At 40.6% G+C, this 21962-nt stretch overlaps 1 protein-coding gene across 1 annotated transcript in view; it reads right to left on the bottom strand.

The window, feature by feature from the left end:
• The window catches only part of DLC1 (DLC1 Rho GTPase activating protein), a 459196-nt gene that overhangs the window by 257879 nt on the left and 179355 nt on the right, over positions 1-21962 (bottom strand). Inside the window, exon 5 of the mRNA XM_075565991.1 lies at positions 19512-19545. Within this exon, the coding sequence (XP_075422106.1) occupies positions 19512-19545 (34 nt within the window). The remainder of the gene's footprint in view (positions 1-19511; positions 19546-21962) is intronic.

Genomic DNA, 21962 nt, shown 5'->3' with positions numbered 1-21962 from the left:
CATCAAAGTGTTTCTCATCCCGCAGTCCACAAAGGAGATTCAAGATAAATAGCTTTATGAATTGCAATACTAGATATGCTATATATCTGCTCACTTGTGGCTGCGGGATGGGATATGTGGGTAGAACCACTAGATTGTTAAAACTGAGGATCAGGAACCCGTTAGGCTCATTAAGAAGGGAGACCTAGCTCACCCAGTGGCAAAACATTTTAATGAATGCAGAAATGGAGGTGTTGACAATCTTACCTTTTTGGCCATAGATAGAGTTATACCCAGAGAAAGAGGGGGGAACATGATTAATCTATTGGATCGTATGGAATCCAAATAGATTTTTTTGTTAAACACCAAATCTCCACATGGTATTAATGTAGAATGGAACTGACCCATTTTCTTGGAGAATAATAAAGATAGTAGATATTGTTATATACTCGGTTTATTCTCCAATTTCTTTTACAATAATAAAACTGTATAGTGTTTATTTTGGATGTTCTGGAATAATTAGTTCGAATGGACCCTTGACATAAGTGAACTTTAAAACTTTAAATCATAATGGACGATAATAAAATGGTATTGAATCATTTATGATTTTTATATTCATGTTTTCTTTATTCATGTATTTACAAATGGATATTGACAGCTCTAGGTAGGACATATTGTTTGTCTCAATCGTCTATAAAGATCTTCACCTTATTTCTCCTTGCTTAAAACTCTTTTCTACCAAGATTTAATTTCAGATTATTGATTTTTTTGATACTTAATTTGTATAGTGAATGATGCCTTAATTCAGTGCTATTGAATCCATTCATCTCTGTGCTATGACTTTCGTATAAGCACATTCTTGTGCTATAATTTGAGAGTTTTTTAATGTGCTTGTATCTCTTTTTTCTCATTTTGAAAGGAGTTTCTTTCATGACTTCAGTCAGAAGGATTCTTAAGATTTTGAAGAAAATTGTAAATTAAATATTGGAAGAAATAATTTTGTAAATGATTATATAGAATTTGTAATTTTTCACTATAATAATCTCTGCACGGGTTCTTTAGGAAACTTTGGTATATATGTATGTAAGTTATGTTTTTATATTTTTCTGTGCCCATCAACAAGAATAAAACCAATGTCCATATGCAATTTAATGTTTTCACTAGTGTATTTAGCTACGATTTGTTTCTTTATTTTGTTTATGGCCATCTAGCAACAGATGACGATTTTGGGGCGTTCCTACCCCTCATCTCGTGTACCCATTGGCTCCCGTTTCCTTGGGGATGTCACTTCCAACTTGTTGTGCCTTTCTGCATTAAAACGTGATGTGGGTGGAGCCGAGTGTCCCATGTGGGCCATAGGGAGCCGCCTCCAGTGATGACGCGACGGACGGGGAAGTACTCCGTTCCGCCACGCTCACCGGAATAGCGGTTCCATGATGGTAAATATGGGGGCTTCGGGTTTCTTTCCTCAGTGCCGAGGTGCTTATGTGGCTATACGGGGAGGGTTTGGCACTCCAGGATGGTTTGGAGCGCTTGGGGGCGTGCTTGAGGGGAGCGTGATGACATCACGCAATGTGGTCGGAGCTACGTCGTTACCTGTGGCGCGAAAATAGGCAATTTGAATGGGTATATAAGGAAGTATGTTTATGATCATGTATACTCCTTGATAAAGTGTTCTCAACACGAAACGCGTAGGAGGGTGTCTGCCTCCACTTTTTTAGATGGATTAATAAAGCAATATTTTTAATACAACTTGTTTGGGACCCACTTTTGGCTGTTGCGCCAGAAATCACCTTTTTTCTCAGATCTACTTCTCTACTCCAGGCTGCATGCCTAGCAGGACTTCAGGATTAAGAGATTTCTGTGAGTACTTCTTTATTTATGATTACTCAATGTGAGTCCAGGGACCATCCCAATGAGGGTCTGATGTTTTTTTTTTAGCTTTAACCTTACCCTTCAGGGAATATTGGCCCACTTGGGGACTATACTACTACAAGCAGTTATCCATATCTTTTCCCAGTCCTGTTTTCTGCATATATATTGAAGGGAACCAGTGCTGAAGCGCCTTTGTCACTTGAAATTGGGAAGATTAAAATGTGAGACAGCTTTAGTTTTGAAAGAACTTAGTCTGGTGGCGGATGTGAGAGTCTCCGATAGATTGTTCCAGGTGTGTGGTGCACAGTTAGTGTGCGGCCGTGCTCGCGAGCGTGTGCGTGCGCGTGCCTGTGCGAATGCGCGTGCACGTGCCACACGCTTTTTGTGTGTATGCTGTGAGCGAGTGAGGTACTGTATGTATGTGTATGTCTGTGTATGTGTGTGTATGTGTTAAATAAGTTTTTAAATAAATAAATAAATACTTTAATAAATTGTTTATTAACATTGTACATACATACACACACACACACATACATACACACACACACACATACATACACACACACACACACATACATACACACACATAGATACACACATACATTTCAGTGGCGCAAATTCTATATTTTCTTCATCTTCCCCCCTGTCGGCCGGTTCCACGCTCACTACTGTGCGCACGCGGCACCATAATAGAAAGGCTGACTAACCTCAGCCAACTAACACTGCCGCGCGCGCGCATGGCGTAGCAAGCGCACGCAGTATAGAACAGCCCTAAGAGAAGGAGGTGCGGCCGGATAGTTGTAAAGCCCTGAGTACACTGTTGGCGCTATAGCCCGTATGTTCAATTATTTTTCTAAACTGCTACATTAATCACCAATTATGTCTACGTATGACAAAGAGTACATTAACCTTCAGCAAAATAAAACATACAAACAAGTATTATTAAAAACATATTAGTTATTGCCCAACTCCAATTTATTATCTGTAATGGGATTAGGCAGTGTTAAGAACAGTGAAGTTGGGAGGATGACAGTTTTCAACAAAAACAGAAGCATAGGAAGTGCGTACAATAGAAAATAAGCATTCGCATATAGTTACAACAACTATTCAACTTTGTATCTGCCTTTGGTTAAAAAAAAAAACCTGGTCAATTATTTAGTATTCAGTCAAATTGTTGTTTGGTGCAGCCATCTATATATATAAAAATGAAATTTGCTTGATTGTTAGTAGATGTGGGGATTCTCATTGGTTCGTTGGTGCGCCCGCCCACGGCTCTCATTGGCCGGTGTGTCTCACCCCCCGTGTGTCCCCCCGCCCCCACATCTCTCATTGGCCGGTGCGCTCTAACCCACTGTTACACTCACACACCACACTCATACACCCCGGAGCCTACCCTCCCCTGTACACGCTGACACCCCTGGAGACGCTCACCACCACACAGACCAAAGTAAGTGAAACCGTGCTGTTGCACGCTCACCACCACACAGAGCAAAGTAAGTTAAACCGTGCTGTTGCGTCACCCCTGTGCTGCACCTTCCTCCTGCACCTGTGACCGCCGCCCCTGCTGCACCTTCCTCCTGATCCCCGCCCATGCCGCACCTTCCTCCTGCTCCCCGCCCATGCCGCACCTTCCTCCTGTGACCGGAGCCCCCGCAGTGGGTAGGGATCCAGGTGGAGAGTGTACGCGGGAGGAGCGGGGCATGAGGTGGTGCCGCCTCCCGCCCCCCACATGGCGCCGGACAGAAAGTGTGCTCAGCCGTGCGGGTGCATGGCGACAGGAGGACAGGTACCACACTGGCGGCCCGCTCGGGGCAGGGGCATGCCAGTAGGAGCGGGGGGTACTAGCACGGGAGCCGGCAGCGCGGGTCTCCCGCATTGCGCAGCCTCCCGCCCCCCACACCGAGGGCTGCAAGCGGCACGGGAGGCAGCCGCGTGGGTCTCCCACGTGGCGCTGCCTCCCGCCCCCCACACCGAGGGCTGTAAGAGGCACGGGAGGCAGCCGCGTGGGTCTCCTGCGTGGCTCCACCTCCTCAGGATCAGGGCACCAGGGGGAGAGTGTGATGCTGCGCCAGGGGGAGAGTGTGATGCTGCGCCAGGGGGAGAGTGTGATGCTGCGCCAGGGGGAGAGTGTGATGCTGCGCCAGGGGGAGAGTGTGATGCTGTCCCACTGCCCCCCTCCCACCCACTGCCCCCTTCCCCCTACTGACCCCCTCCCCCCTCCCACCCACTGCCCTCCTTCCCCCCTCCCACTGCCCCCTACCACCCACTGCCCACCTCCCCCCTCTCACCCACTCCCCCCATCCCCCCTCCCACCCACTGCTCCCCTCCCCCCCACTGCCCACCTCTCCCCCCCCACCTACCCGCCCCCCTCCCCCCCACTGCCCCCCTCCCCTCCCCCCACCTCCCACCTCCCCCCACCTCCCCACCCACCGGCTCCCTCCCACCCACATCCCGGGCAATGCTGGGTATATCAGCTAGTTGTTTAATAAAATACTAAGTGATTCTACATTTAAAGTATCAGTCCATGGTGCAAATTATTTTCACGAGTGTACTGTATTTTTTGTACTAACTATACCGTGGGGTCCCCCAGAGCTGATCAATGTTACCCTGGCCGGCTTATCATGTAAACGGTCTTATCTTGAGCTTCTCTAAGAAGGCTCTTCGAAAATTCCGTGATGTCACGAGGTGGGGGGAACTTGGTAGCATTGTCAATTTCGGTTTTGGGTTCAATTTTTAAGGGATAAAAAAACAACTTCAAATGAATTCAGCAGGGAAGAATGTAGAGATGAAAACTTTATTGTAAACATTGTTGATGTTATCTTAAAATAAATAAAGCTAAAAGTGCTTGGGAAGCTGATGTTTGAAATTATGCATCCTTCATTGGAACATGTTTGAAAATTAAGAACACAAAGTAAATGGTTTCTGGTTTATTTTAATTAATTTCAATAAGAATCCTAAATATAGATTGGTTAACATGCTGCACACAATGGGGTCCATGTCAGCATAGAGAAAAGTCAGTTTAGACCAGGGGTGGCCAACCCGTGGCCCTCAACAGCATTTGGAATGCCATCCCCCATCCCTTTGGTCATACGTCATCGGTGCACCTGGCTAGAGCCAGAAGTTGTACCCGCCCAGAAGTCAGGCCCAACTGCCGCATCCACCTGCAGGTCCCTGCTTCCTTCCATCACAGGACCAGAGGCCTCCCCCCAGCCCCCATGGTGGGGAGGAGGGGAATTGAGTGAGAGGGTGGTGGGGGAGGAATCGAGTGAGAGATGAGTGGGGGTCGGGGAATTGATTGAGAGAGATGGGGGAGGGGAATTGAGTGAGAGAGTGAGAGGGAGGCAATAGGACAGTAGCCCGATAAATTGTGCCCATTTATTGACACATCTGAATTTTTTTTTATCTACCCATGGTTTAGATGTACTGCTCTGTTGTTTAGAGCACAGCTGTGTCATATTTAAGAACATCTCATTATATTATGTGCACCGTGACTCCTCCCCAACTTTTCCTACTGACAATTAAAAAGGCCAAAGCAGAATTGGCACAAAATACTTTAATATTCAGTATACAGTATATATGCATGTACTGTACTGCAATCGTCATATACGTGCATAACTGATGTAAATAACGCATCTTTAACAGGCTCTATAGCATCTGGTAGGTAGGGAGCTGGTATTGCTGTTCAGGACGTGCTGACAGGCACATGCGCGAGCTGGCGTTTGCCTATTGGGCGATATGTCCTTACTCGCGAGTGTACTTAAAGTGAGTGTCCTTAAACCGGGGTATGCCTGTATAGGTATTGGATAAAAATGCCATGGTTTTGTGCTGAAATTGCCTTCATACATAGACCCCCAGTCTTAGAAAATTAATGTAAAAACAGTGTTTTTGCTATAAATAAATAAAATTATTTAAAAAAAAGCTTTAAAATTGCATCTTTTTTAAATTGATATCTTATTTTACAGCAGATTTCAGATTTATCGTTATAAGCCCAGGCCTCAAGGCATTACATTCTTGTATTGCAGCCAGTAAGACAGCCCATCCCAACTACCTCATGGGTTAATATGTTATGTCAGCAGAGAGAAGGAGAGACTGAGAAATAACAACAAATCACCAACTGGATTTTTTTTGCCTCTACTTGTCTCCTTATAAAAACTTAGTTTGGTAAAAGTGAAAATAATATTTGAGTCAGATTAGGGTATTTAAAATGATCTAACCATTTTTTTTATCCGCACATATCTTTATATATTTTATTGTATTTTAAAAACTTAAGAACAGAAGTAACACACAAAAAAAGCACCAAACAACAATAAAAAAGAATAAAGAACCAACCAACATGATCTTGAAAAGCAGAACAAATATATTATAATAACACCATATGAAGGATGCTGAAATGTTGATGACCTGTATGGGGGGTAATCAGGTCTGATGACAGACCAAAGTGTTGATCGGACATACTGATGTACATTATGGTGTTATTACAATATTTGTTTTCAGTGGTGTTTTGTATGGAAAATTACGATGGAATCCTTAATAATGAAAAATTATTTTATATCTAAACTGCAATAAATAATTCAGACACATACTGTAGTATAGAAAGTATGTACCCCTTTCCAGTTAATATTCCAGCTCCATTCCTAATATTTTTCTTGTTGATTCTTTAAAAAAGGTGCCAGAACTCCGAAAAATATTTGTCCAAAATAACAATATTATAAATAATGGTATTAAAACTTTCACAATGAAAATGACAACTGCAAAAACACACACAAACATTGTTAAATAAAATAAGACGGGGGGTGTGCCGAGCAAGCGCGTTCTAAGTGACACTTCTTTGTGTTTTGTCACTGAAATTGTGATTTTTGATTTTGATGTTTTTGAATGAAAGACTTTTGAGATTATAATTTATTTTATTTCTTTTTCTCCAGAAATTTCCATAATATCATTTGGAATACATGATACAATTGACTTATAATAACTAAAGTAAGATACGTATATTTTGGATTGTAAAGTATCTAAATGCTGTTGAAAGACTGCATCAACGGTCGAACCTGAGCTTGTAGTTGGAGTGGCTGGATTGGTGTTGAGAGTTAAATTTGATGTTTCTTGCATGAATGTAATGAGCGGCAGTGCTTCTTCAGAGTGAAGTTTATGTTAAAGTCACCGCTTAAAAAGTTTCCTCCATTACTGGTGGATTAATGGTGATACTGGTGGACGGAGCAGTGGTAGTTGAAGGCATAGATACATTTAACAGTTAATCTTGTTGCAATCGTACCTGTAGTTGACTCTTTCCACTCTCTGCTACGCTATAGTCGACTTTCATGTGGCTTCTTGGGTGGTTTACTTGCTCTAATTCGAGCTCGATCCTCTCGAGCTCTTTCTGCATTGTCTTAGACATTATTAAGGATGATAATTGTGTATCTGTATTTTTGTATTTGCGTTATAGTTGTTTGTATTTGCATTACTTTTATTCAGTTAGGGTAAAAGTGAAAGCTGAAAATGGCCAAAATAAAAGTACTTGTACTTTGTCAGGTTTGGATATAAAAGTACTGGTACTGTGTCAGATTTGATTATAAAAGTACTAGTACTGTGTCAGGTTTGGTTATAAAAGTGCTGGTACTGTGTCAGGTTTGATTATAAAAGTACTGGTACTGTGGCAGGTTTGGTTATAAAAGTTCTGGTACTGTGGCAGGTTTGGATATAAAAGTACTGGTACTGTGGCAGGTTTGGATATAAAAGTACTGGTACTGTGGCAGGTTTGAATATAAAAGTACTGTACTGTGGCAGGGTTCCTTTATATTTTTTTAACAAAGTATACTGCATTTTTACCACCTGGCTCCCTGGCAGTGCGCTGCTTTTTTCTTCTCTGGTTATTGCTTATAAAAGTACTGGTACTGTGGCAGGTTTCCTTATAAAAGTACTGGTGCTGTGGCAGGTTTCCTCATAGAAGTACTGTTTGCTTGCCTGCTCACATTTTCGTCTGCATGAACGACTTTGAATGCTGTGCGAATTTCGAGCTGGCGGGGGGAAGGAGCGCTCGCTCGTGCACGCACCTGAACGCATTTTCGTCTCCATCCAGGACGTTTAGTGCAGTGAGAATTTTAAGCCAGCGGGGGCGCGCGCGCAGTCATGCAAATGCATGCGCCTGATCGTGACACATTTGCATCTCCGTGAAGGAGTTTTAGTCCTATGAGAATTTAGGTTCAGTAGGTGCCAGCAAAGAAGTTTCACTTCAAAATGTTATATAATTAAAGCATGAAAGGGTTTAAAATAGTTGACAGTTGTGACCAGCAAAAGGGGTAGCAATAAAGAATAACGGCAACTTCCTTACCGTTAAGTCAATCAGTAGCGACACATTACTGACATTTTCTGGTTTAACAAATGTAACACAGATGCCTTTGAACTACAGTAGTATTCCCAATAACAGTCTGCTCTTCTTTGGGTCAATTCATCAGGAAAGAAATTTGCCAGTGGCCATTTAGGGACCCTATTCATTATGCTGTATAGTCATATACACTAGTGCTGAAGAAGAGACCAGCTCAATTAAAATGAATGGAACTACAAAATTCTCCTTCATAAGGAAGCAGCTTTTACAGCTCACTGAATAAGGGTCACTCTGCAAGCCACCAGAAAAAGAATCTCAGAGAAAGATGTCAGACGCAGTATAGCCTGTGAAACGCCTAGTGAAGAAAGGGCGGGAGGGATTAGGGGAAATGGGCAGTCCCTCTCAGCATCATAGTAAACAAATCAAAGTAATTGGTTTAAAGAGAGAAACAATGCAAGATCGTGCAACTTTGGCGAATTTGCAATACATATGTTTAAAACAATGTAAACTACTTTTGGACACATTTGCACATCTCTAGTGTTGAGGATCAACTAGAATCATCAGGGATTCAATTCTTGCTAAATGAAAAAGAAAAACATGGCAGATAAAACCAGCTGAAGTTTTATTTCCAGCTTGATGTTTCATGCCCTGCCCTCTTTTAGTAGAGAGAGCTTTTAAACAGTGAGAACAGAAGGAAATATCAACCATAGCGTGTCTGTGAACACAGTGCCAATACTAAAAATTAACATTGATTAATGTCAGTAAACATAGAGATTTAAAAAGAAAAATGAAGGGCAGTTTTTGTAACGTGCCACGGTTTCATTTCACGTGGTTACCTTACAGTGTTAGTGGAGTAGCACATCTTTAAATAGTAACACTAAAGTCTATTTAACATGGGTGGGTTTGGAACTCAAGGTACCTTATGAGGTCAGTATAGCAGCAACACTGACTTTTCAGTGCCTAGTAGGTGAGTCATTGAAATGCACTTCTAATGAGCAACTGCATCGTTCAATAGACAGCTTTCTTTAACTCAGTATTTTGTCAGCGAATTAATGATGCATGTCAGACAAGAAGTCATTAAGAAGAGGGCGCTTTATGATGACATCTCCTGTAGACATGACTCACGTTCACACAAGTTATTTATCCCAATAAATATTTTTCTGTGCATGTGTGGATAGTTATTGAGATGTCTGGAGCATGTTTCTAAATGTACATTTATTTTTCACAAGCATACTTAGGTGTGACTTTAGCAGCTACAAACACTATTCACTTTAACTGCTTTTGTATGTCACTGAAAGGTCTCTTGACATCAGACTGGTTAAGACATTTCGTTCCGCACAACACACTTCCTGCACAACTGTTTCTAATTACACCTTTGTTTTTCCTCAGTCATGTCTGACTATCTTTGATATTGAATAGCAAGATGCACGTAATAGAACAACTTTTGCAAACTTGTGTTGGTGGGACATCTGCTTCATTACAAATAGAAAAACATGTTTATTTTGTTTTTCATTTAATTACGTCTTTATTACATTATTTTGGCTTAGAAAATGACGTCGCGCAAGAGGTTTGCAACATATTGCACACTCCTCGGATATTGAAGACGTTAAACCCCTCTATTATGTAAGCTCCTTTCATGCATTGTTGTTCTTGGTGTGGTCTTGAGGGACAACAGACACCTCTCTCTAAAAGCTCACATCTAATAGCACCTATGTTGTTGTTGCCTTAAGCTAAAAGCATAATACCACCACAAACAGCCAGCTCTCATAAAGGAGCAATTCATACAATATTCTACATGTGTGTTATTTTAAATAAATCAGTTTTATAATATTAGATAATACTCCGTACATTTTTTTTAAAATTCAACTCTTAAAGCCATTTTTTAATGAGTTTTAATGTACTGAGCTTCCTTTGATTTCTATAGCAGGATTTAGCCCACTTCCCCAGCAGTGCAAGATCTTTGTAAAACATTCCTGTTTGTGATTATTTGTGGCCAATATTCCCAGCAGTTTGAGCTGCAAACTGTAATAATAGATAATGTTACCTTAGACTGACTGAAAAATTGATTGAAACTGAAACACAGCCATTTAGGGAACCCTGGGAAGCAGGATCTTTGCTGATCGATCATGGGAGAACTAATCGATCAGCGGCTAAGGTAATTAGTTTTCCATAAAAGTAATCAAAGGCTGTATATATATACACACACACACACACACACACACACACACACACACACACACACACACACACACACACACACACACACACACACACACACACACACACACACACACACACACACACACACACACACACACACACACGTATATATTATTTTAAAATGCAAACTGCTTCTTTAAGGAACGGATAATTCAGGACTGCTTGCATCGAGGTCAGGAAACATATGTCTTGCAAGTCTCCCTACCTCCCTCTTCCATTGCTAAACACATGCAATACATGGCAGGACACTTTGACAGTTAAAGTGAACATCAAAGCAAGCCTTGGTGGAACAAACTTAGAAAGATACTACATGAGAACAAAGATTAACACAGAGCTATCAAATTTGATGACAGTGAACTAAGATGTCCAGCATACGCCTGAAATCTTTGGGAAAAACAGGCTCCTCCTGCCAGTCTCACCAATTACATATTGTTTACATTAGAGATAGTTGTGGGAATTAGTGCAGACCTTACACTCTTAAGGGTTAGTGACATCCTGATGTGGAGCAGCTGCTTTTACTGGAGCCTTTCAGTTTATGTGCCCTGAAGTGAACTTCTTTTTTTTTGAGGGGGGGGGGGGTGAAAGAGGATAAAATAGCTTGTCAATAACATTGGAAGTAGGCATATAACCATTCCGTTTATTAACACTCTTAATATGTCGGAAAATGCAGGAATAAACTGTGCTGTGTAAGCATTATAATTTAAAAACAAAGAAAGTGAATGCTTAAAGCAGAAATCTCCCATTTAGTTATTTTTTTTATAAACATAATCAGAACTGTGGGGTGCCCTGGAGTTGAACTGTGAGGGAACCCTGTTTCCCTAAATATGGGTAAAATGAGTTGGAACAAAGATGGCTGCTGGGGGTCATACAACAGGAAAACACAATGTCATGCTCTGATGCAGCCATATTGATTTCCTAAAAGTAACCAGAAACTGCCACCTAGAAAAGTAAATAAATCCAAGAATAGCGTGGTACCGCTCTGGGGACCCCACAATTCTGATTCTGTAACAATAAAGGAATAGATAAATTAAGTAGGGGGATTGCTGCTTTAACAATGGAAGAAAACCAAAGTTTTTTTTCTGTTTTTTAATTGCCTTATTTTTTTGGTGCGGTTGCTTTGAAGAAAAAAAAAAAAACAACCTTCTTGTGCTATGCAGAAGTCTCTTTGTTATCTTGTATGATTCTAGAGATTTTCTCTTGCATTCATTAGGTTTTTCAGGAGTCTTAGATTTAACTCCCAGGGTAAGCCCATAGAAATAGACTATTTATCAATAAAGATGGTAATTGCACTGTACAGATGTACAGTAGCAGTCTTTGTTACTTCCTCTGATGCGTTATGATGGGATATTCTGTTATATGCTGCATTAGCAATACCACTGAGTCTTATAGAATCTCTGTTATTTTTAGCAACTGGCTAGGATATGTTGTTTTAACGGTGGGTAAAATTACGTTTGCTACATCTGTAAGTAAGCACAGTTCATTAACTAAAGGAAGTCAGCTTTAATTAAACATTAATGCATTGGGAACAAGATAGCATCTATTTTCTCATGTATATGTAACCCTTATCCCCCCCCCCAATCTCACATAGGGTCTCCTTGGGAATCTACTGCTCAGGCTACGTGTCTTAGTGTGGTGCATAACTGCTGGTAACAGGGGGCCCTGAGTCTCCCGCGATGACATGGGGAATAACAGGACAGGCTTCTGGGGTTGTGCCTTGATCTCACTTACTGGTGAAGCGCCTCCATCTCGTGCAGCCCCCAGCTATATGGGGTGAAGTAATCTGCAAGAGAATGTTCCTTCCCCTCCTCCCGATATACTTCACTCTCAGGCAGGAGTATAGGTAAAAGTGCAGTGTCTTTATTGGTCTCTTCTATTCAGCAGCCAGATCACACAGCAAGCTGTCTCCCTCCAGGATGTCCCTGACCTCACTCCCAGCCTAGGGCACTGAGAGTGGTTCCAGCTCATCCCCTATCTTCTTTTAGGATAGGAGGTATCTGATGTACCCTCTCACTTCCCGTAGGGTGGCCTCAAGCCTGCCAGTCCTGGCAGCTTGGTCTGGGTTACCTTGCCCCTCTCATTCTGGGGAAAGACTCAACTAAATTGGAAGTACTATGCAATAAGTTGCTCCAGCAGGCACCACCCCTGTGTCTTCTAATTGGACAGGAGAGGGGGTATTTGTGCGCGCTGTCCCTCCAATTGCTCTCCCTCGGCTAATCCAGTCTCCCCAGCAGCTCCTAATCTCCCGTGATCAGCGGGGCATATTCAGCACATACAGACACAAAAATAGGAGCGCATGAAAAGGAGAACCAGAAAACCAAAATTAATACATATATTTTTATAATATAAAACACAAGTACCACAAAAAATTGTATCACAATGAGAGTCATAAGGCATTACATTCAAAACGATCCAATCGATCGAAGGATGCTCGTGACACCCACCAAGGATAGGGTACTGACACCCATAAACTAAAGGAGAACCCCCCAGATGGTATAAAGAGAAGGGAGCACTAGGTAGCCTTGCTGGTGTGTTACAGACCTAGTAACTCCAGGGGATCTCCTAGTCACGTCCTCGTGGTGTCCTGGGGCAGCAGCGCGTTAGTCCGTCGTCACAGACGTTACGTCGCTGCGTATGACGTCACCACCTACGCATTTCGTGTCAGATGACACTTCTTCAAGGCATTGTCATGTGATCGCATGGTGATACTTAAATACCTCCGTAGGTTAATGCATCAAACAATGCCAACCACTTTCAGGTATAAGAATACCTCTTATACCACCTATTAGCTATTATAAGCACATGAGCTAAGAGGATGTCTGTGCATAATGGTTTATTTAGCAGCAACAATAACAAAACAAGCCATTGGTGTCTATTTATATATCTTTATTTTATACTTACCTTGTTTTTAGGACAGTAGGTACTCCCTGATAAGAGGCAACTTGATAACAATCAAGTATAGCAGACCAGGTTGCACTGCATGGAAGGAAAGGGTTAATCATATCTAATGACACCAATTTAGTACCATGGCAAACTTAGGATTTAAATAGCAAGCCTCTGCAGGGCACCTCCCACCCCCGAATAAGTTCTATTGTCTCAGGAACGAAACGCAGCGTCGGGTTTGACGTCACAGTGACGTCAGGTGTACAAAAGATGCATAGGTGTCTGATCGTAGTCTGCAGCAACAGAGATATGCAGTTAAACTAAGATGTGGGCCACATATGTGGATCCCACTAGCTAGCAATAGTAGCTTTGAGGTCTGTGCATCCTGATAGAATTACTGTCTACAACGGGAGATAGCTGAGTCACTTGCCAGCAAGTAGAAGTGTCTGCTTCATATACAGACATCACAAGTCACTGTAAGTAGATCCAGCAGTATATATCCCCAGGTAGATCAGTTCACAGATCACTGAGGTTTGTCTGTTGCTAGGTTTTTACTAAGTTCTTATGTGCAGGCTAGAGTGTTACATATTATGCCATATAGGTACACTCTGAGGATTTTGCCACACATTGAAGATTTAGCTACAGTCATTTGATATTAGCATACATTGTTTCACTTAACAGGATTGCCTTATTCCAAAGCAACAACCACACAGGGACCTAGCTCAGTAACTGCATATACTGTTTTTACATGCATGATTGGCCACATTATGGTTAATTTACCTGTGCCATTTGACTATAGAGGAATCCACATATAGGATTTCCCAGAGTTTTAACCATTTTCTATGTTTATGATATATTAATAAATTATTTGTTATTTTGATTTAGTAGAGTAGAGTGCACCGTTCTAGGAATCTTTTCCTCTTTCTCTATGAACCAAGGAAGGACAGATGTTTTGAGCGACAAGCTGACCACAAGACAAAGGGGACAAGATTCTAACCTGGAGCCCGGAGATTGCCTTAACACACGGGTGCGGATCCAAGAGAGCAGAGAAGCTTCCCCTACAGCAGCCCAGCTAACAGATAAGACTTTTCGTATAAGACTTTATTTTCCAATGACTGTTGTCTATATATATCTATATGACTTGGGCTGATGAATAGCTTGGGTAGCCACCCAGTTAAAAGGGGCTGGAATATAAGGATACATATATGCCAAAGTGGAGCAGGTTTTGTTTGGCTCACTATTTCGCTTATGTTGATTTTTTGCTGTGTTTAAAGCGACAGGCACAACAAAGCCTTGTTTTAATTTCACCTTAAAACAGTCTCCATTGTGTACCTCTGCACATGTCCTCCTACAGCCACACTTGCTGGATTGTAGATGAAGCATCAAAAATGTGTTGCGCGACCTCTCCTACCCTTGAACACAGCATATGGACTTGGACTACGCTGCTCTCTACAATCCCAGACTACGTTTTACGGACCCTTACTATCCTGTCTTCTCCAATCCACGGACTCGGCAAGTATACCGCATCTCCTACACTCTCCAACCCAGAGAGTTGGCAACGCTAAACTATCCGCCTTCCAAGCACGCCTCCGCTGCTGCGGGTGTGTGGTGTTATACCTTCCCACCTCAGTGCCGGGGTCTTGTCTTGTTTGTGGGCAGGGCGAGCGTTACTGGGTCATCAAACATCAGCTTAATGGCATCTTTGAATTCTTGCAGGTCCCTTAGAATTAGACTATCCTGCTCCAACATTGGAGTGACCCAAGCAAAGGGCCTCATGTTTGAGAAGAGAGATGATCATCCCAACCTTGAGAGAGTCTGTGGGATAGAGGGTAGGTTGCATCAGAAGCTGGAGTCTGCACTGGTTAAAAAAAAAAACAGAAATGGTGTGGGTACCCGCTGAACTTCTCTGGAAGAGATAGGCGACAGGTAGGTTGGACTGGCAAGGCTGGGTAGGGGGGCGTTTGGTGGGAAATTACACAGATTTTGCAGTGCAGATTCCGTGTCTGCAATCCGGTCACGTATTTCTCGGATTTTGTTTTGCGAAACAGGGTTTACCTGCAATTCACGCACCTGATCCTGTAAGTTACTGAATAGACTTTGAAGGTTAGTAACTTGCGCCTGAATTTCAGAAATGGCTAGAGTTAACTGCTGAGCGGCGAAGAACCAGATCCAGCGGAATCCATGGTAGGGCTTGTTTATTCTGTCAAGTCTTGCGGCAACTGTGGAGTTGATCCCAGTAGCTGGAAATGGCAGGGCAGGCAGCGAGAGATGTAGTTGGGGTCACAGGCAAAAGTCCAGGGCAGGCAACGAGAGGCATAGTCAGGTTCAAAGGCAAAAGTCCAGGGCAGGCAGCGAGAGGCGAAGTCGAAAGGGCAAGCTGGGATCTGGCAATGATAACAGGAACAACAATGAGCAGCAAGGCAGTGAGCTAGTCTATCCGGGAAGCACCAGTATAAACAAGCAAGAAGGAAAAGGGGAGGAGGTTTATATAGGCTGGCTGGAGACATGGTGCAGGTGATTATCTCATTATGATCTGTAGTGAGTTGTCTACCGACAAAGGCAATCAGGATCAGCAGTCCTGGTGGCAGCGAGGAAGAACTGCCGGATATGAACAGGGACGTCTCTGACAGTTGCGGTGCCATGCAGTGTCAAGTTGCTACGACAAGTTGGAACACCCATTGTCATGGCAACCTGATGCCATGTGACATCATGTAGCTTCCGTTGTCATGGCAATGTAACACCGGGTGATGCTGTGATGTCACGTAGCATCCCATTGCCATATTGGCGGGATTTGCAGGGGGAGATGCCACCACCACCCGTTGATTTCTCAGATGAACCCGTAGCCCTGAGATACGTGGCCGAAACCCTATATAGTCTCCGGGTCAAACTCTGTAGCCTCATAAATATCTGATATGTGGTTTTAAAAGCAATAGGGCACAGCACAAGTGACATAACACACAGATACTCCTCCTTCACAGCAAGGTGTTTTGTGGGTTTCATGAATGGCCAGTCTTATGTCATTTTAAATGTTATCGCAAACATTTATTTATACTTGTTGCCGTTTCTTTGGTGCTTATGATATCCCCTATAAAAACCTTAATAAATTACAAAAACTATTTGTGTCAATTTTTGTGAATAAATAAAAGTCCTATAAAGTAGACTAAAAGAATATATATATATATATATATATATATTTATATATATATATATATATATATATATACATACTGTAGGGATACTATCCTCTATAGTGATAAGTGTTGTGAATATTATATCAATTAGGAATACAATTCTAATTGAGCCGTATAGTGTTAGGTGTGGATGTAAATTTTACATAGCAATTGTGATTCAATCCTTAATAAATAAAAATGTTAGAAGTACACATGAAAATATAAAAAGAACCAATGTGTCCAAAATAATAATAATAAAATAAAAATAAATATCTTTCCCTTTTTCTCTCTTTAGATGCAGCAATTCCAAACAGTCCTCCTCAGACTGCACTCAGAACAATATCTTTACCTTGGAAGCTCAAGACACCTCTAACAAAGTCTGAGAGACGCAAGGTGTTAAACATACAGGAAGAGTGGCTTTACATCATAAAGAAGAGACAGGAGTGGTTTTATGATGGGTCTACATATCCATTTTTTATTGTGAGCGCATAATAAAAAGTTATTCACTGATTGTCCCTTCTTATAGAACAGACTACACTATATGTTTCTTTTTTTCATCTCTTTTTTTGTCTGATCCTTGCGCTTCCAAGGTTAAGATATTATGTATTTATACTGGGATGTTGAACTGTAAAGAAACCGCAAAGCCTAGACAACATTCTTGCTATCTCTGAACTCTGCTGGCTTCAGGTAAAATGTCTCTGCCGGTAGTGCTAGATTGCCACAAAGCTAGATGCACTGTGCTTCATTGCTGGACATTGTGCAACATTTGTAAAGTCTGTGCTATACTATATTATGTCACCAAGCGCATACAAAATATACAAAATAGAAGGATTGGTATCATGAATGGCACACCTGTGAGTACGTAACATAAATGTGACAATATTTAATCCACACAGCTAACTAACTGACTCACCTTTCACCTACGCGCGGTCCCTAAAAAGAGTAATATCTACTCTCAACCCATCACAATATAGAGCTCACCCCCATTATAACGCGATCCGTTACAACGCGAATCCGCTTATAACGCGATGCAAGCGTGGCTCCCAATTTTAGTATATATGAATATTTTACAACACGATTATTGGTATCTTAAATTCTTTATTGTACAATGCATACAATTGTACATTATTTCTAACGCGATCTGCTTATAACGCGATGTGATTCTTTGGACCACAAGAACAGCGTTATAACGGGTTGAGCTGTATATATTTACTCCCTGCCACTACCAAAGAGCTATCAAAATTCTCTTGCAGAGTCTTTGGTCCCTGTTTACTAGAAATATATGCACTTGACACACAGAACTCTATTGTAGAATAATGTGTCAGAAAATGTCAATAACTCTATTCAAAGCATGCACAGTTGAATCAAAGTCCAAAGTCATTACTTATCAAACTTTAGATTTAATATACAAAATAGTACAATGCTTAGTTTTCAGAAAAAAATATTATTACAAGAACATACCGTACAATATATGAAGACAATTTCTTCAAAATAAAATGATAAACAAAACAGAAATCCTATACGTTACCACATAAAATGTATAAGGTTTCTCCTCAAAAGGGTTTTGAGTTGAGAATATGAGCTTTCACGTATGTGGTTGGTATACGACACTCCCTTGGTTAAAATTACATTTTCATATCTCAATGACAGGGTCTTTATGGTAAAACCCTTTCCATTGAAAAAAACATAAGCTCACCCTCCGGGCGCATACCCAACTCTCCCTCTCATCAATCTGCAGCCCATAACATTTTTATGACTTATGGAAAGAAAAAAAGACCTTTAAAAATCTGCCTCGACATATAAAATATCCCTTATGTTTATTCCTATAATACTTGGAATGATGGGATTCATAGCTATAGGTTTGGGTGAGTTTGCCACATATAAAAGACTATTTTTGACAGGCAAACTCCTAACTTTGAGTGACAAATGGATATATGTTCTCTGCAACCTCATAAACATGAAGAGTTTGGCATTCTTTGATTCGTCTCATGGCAACTGTTCCAAAGATTCATGTGCAATTCTGGATAATTGTTTTTTCGATCCCTGATATCTTTATATTTAGTAAATGTTAACAATTCTGGAATATCTTCTTGGCTACACCCCCAGGTATTCTGCAGAAGTTATACTAAAAATGGTTTATTTTACTCCTCCAGTCAGAGAAGAATTGTGACGCCATATTTAAATCTCGGGCGTTGACCACAGATAACTCTATTCCTATATCTACACAGAACCTGACAGGTTCAGTGACCCACCATAAAAATAATTAATATATTTTTAAGACAATTTGCAGCTAACATGAACCACTGATGTACCAGAATTATTAAAATACTGAATATCTCATGATATTATCATGACAATTGGTATTAAATGACAGTCACTACCAACAAGAACCATCACCATTTGCCAAAGGTCTGTAGATTTTAGAAATACTGTTCATTGTTCATCTAAGCTAGGTCACTAACGTCACCCAACTAGTACACAACTTGTAGAGTTTCTTAGGGTCTGAAAATGCAGAGTTTTTATCCATCAACACTTCAAAGCCTCACATGCAATAGTGTTAATACCATAAGAAAATTTGCAGTCCTGTGCTTGATCACAATGGATCAAAACCAAAAGGAAAAAGTTATTATCATGGTATTGTCAAAAGGTTTATGAATATTTTTATATTACATGATCTGTTTTAAAATTCACCAGTTTATAAATAGAAGCCCAAAACAACCATTTATGGTGACCCTCTGAATAACTTCCACCATCACTCACTGTTTGAACAGAGAAATATCCTGGTTACTACCTCAACTATTCAGCCATATATCTGTAATGCCATTTGGTGCCTGAGCCACATTGGACACAAGTGTCTTATAATTTTCAGGTTTCAGTTCTCATAGGACCTTAACTTTCTCCACTGATCTATAAGATCCATCGTACCAGTAGCCACTCATTTTGTGCACTCTGCCACCACTATAACTCTCACGTTTGCTTTTGATGTGTTCAAAGTGTCATAGATAGTGTGAAAAGACCGATAATATACTGTAGGATTTACAAAAAAAAACACACATGGTTTTACTTACCGGCCTTCTCCTTTTCAGATATAGCCGGCATCGCCTGAAAAATGGAAGAGTGAATCTTTTTAGAATATCATATCCACAGAAAACAATTTTATGTATAGTTTTTGTACATATACTCATGCCATTTAGGAATCATTTGTCAAGATCTTATCCATTTTCATTCCTTCCTCCTCTAAGGACTGGAGTGAACTAATTTTAGTTATTTGTTTAATGATTTACATGTAGGTGGTTGGCATCTTTTCTAAAAAAAAAAAAAGAATGGTAAAAATATTTCCATGGTATCCAGATCATTATGTAATCTCAATGTATTATGATAAGAGAAGTCTTCATCTATAAGCAAATGATCCGCCTTTGACATTCCTACACTTTTTCTTTTGGAAAAACACTGTTACATATATATAGATTTATTGTACGTTGTGATCTCTTTTAGCATGTCAGCATTTGAGTTCTTGATAGATTGAATTATTGTGTACAGGCATACCCTGCTTTAAGGACACTCACTTTAAGTACACTCGCGAGTAAGGACATATCACCCAATAGGCAAACGGCAGCTCGCACATGCGCCTGTCAGCACGTCCTGAATAGCAATACTGGCTCCTTACTTGTACCGAAGCTGTGCGCAAGCGGGGAGACTATAGAGCCTATTACACATGCGTTATTTACATCAGTTATGCACGTATATGACGATTGCCGTACAGTACACGCATCGATAAGTGGGGAAAAGGTAGTGCTTCACTTTAAGTACATTTTCACTTTACATACATGCTCCGGTCCCATTGCGTACATTAATGCGGGGTATGCCTGTACAGAGCTTTTGAAACTTCATAGGTTTCTTCTTCAAGTGCACTTAAATAATCTGCTCATTTTAAGGACAATACGGCTACTAGAATATTGAACTACAGGACCCTTTTGGAAAATCAATATGACCACCATCCAAGACTCATTCCCATGCCCCAAAAGGAAGCCATAAGGTCATAGGACAATGACATCTCAGCTTTCTATTGGACCACTCCGGAAGCCATTTTTTATTTTACTTTCATTTCACAGGCATACAAAAAGGTAAATAGCAAAGGAACTAGAAACGATTCGGATAACAAAAATATAAAAATGAGTTGATTGCTGCTATTAAGAATATAAATTTGAAAGGACCCATTCAGTTTTGATAGGACACAAATAATGTTCCCCCATAGGAGGTATTGATTCATCTTTCTCAGTATATGAAACTGCTTTTATACTAAAAAAAATGTAGCAGAGCAATAAGGACAGTTATGATTGTGGTGCTGCTGTGAAAAATAGAAGAGTTATAATGAGTAGCATCTTATATGTAACCAATGTACATAACATACTGTATGTATTTTGCATATGTACATATGCAGTTCCACGTAAACCCAAAGGGAACTAATAATTATTGGATTCAAATGTACATTGAAAATTGGGAGTGGTTTTATTCCCTTTGTGTAATGTGGCATGTTTGAATTTTTGGCTTCGTGCATCTCTCCCTTCAGTGCCTCAAAATGTCAAGTTGTCCTCTGAGATTGAGGAGTGTACATACTTTAGTGTACATTATTATGAACATGGAACAAATAGGATGAACCATTATTCGTTTTTTTCAGTCACCCCTGTGGATGACATTTTTCAAGCTTTAAAAAAATCATTCAAAACTGTGTAGTTAAACTTGTCAATGTTTTATAAGGCATTAAGTACCAAGATGTAGGGCAACTTTTACTAAGCAATATTAAATCTTAAGACTCTTTCTGGCTCAAGAAGAAACCTAAAGGCCCATTAACTTGAAGGTATCTTATGGCATAGCACAGAGTAGTAAATATGGCCCTAAATCCATGAATCCTATTCCTGCTATTCACCAGTTCACGTTGGTCTTAAGTGAGGCTACACTTTTAAAGTATCCATTCTGTGTTTTTCCATATAACTCAACGGTTTGGAAAGGACACATTTGGTATAAAATATGGAGACACAATTTAGATTTTTTTTTAACTTTGTGAATATATCTTTAAATAAAAACCACAATTCATGAACTTTTCATTGTTTGAGAACTGATAAAGCTCTCAATTATATTTGGTCAAAAAAACCAAGACTGAACATTAATACTTTATTGTATTGTATTGTATGTCTTTATTTATATAGCCCAGACAATATAAGAGAAATGCTGCACACCTCAAAAAGAAAAATAATGATACAGTTACCGGTGCTCCAGTGTTTGCACGAAAGCCTGCAATCAGTCCTGAACAGATGAACAAAGGAACATAGGGCACAACGGGTTTAGCAAATCAAACTCATTTATTGAGCCAACACGACGTTTAGACCATAATGGTCTTTATCAAGTGACAATGCCATTGTCACTTGATAAAGACCATTATGGTCTAAATGTCGTGTTGGCTCAATAAATGAGTTTATTTATATAGCGCCATTAATGTACATAGCGCTTCACAGTAGTAA

The sequence above is a fragment of the Ascaphus truei genome, chromosome 1, assembly GCF_040206685.1.
Source record: "Ascaphus truei isolate aAscTru1 chromosome 1, aAscTru1.hap1, whole genome shotgun sequence".
NCBI classification, from domain to species: domain Eukaryota; kingdom Metazoa; phylum Chordata; class Amphibia; order Anura; family Ascaphidae; genus Ascaphus; species Ascaphus truei.
This window is presented reverse-complemented; position numbering and strand designations above follow the sequence as displayed.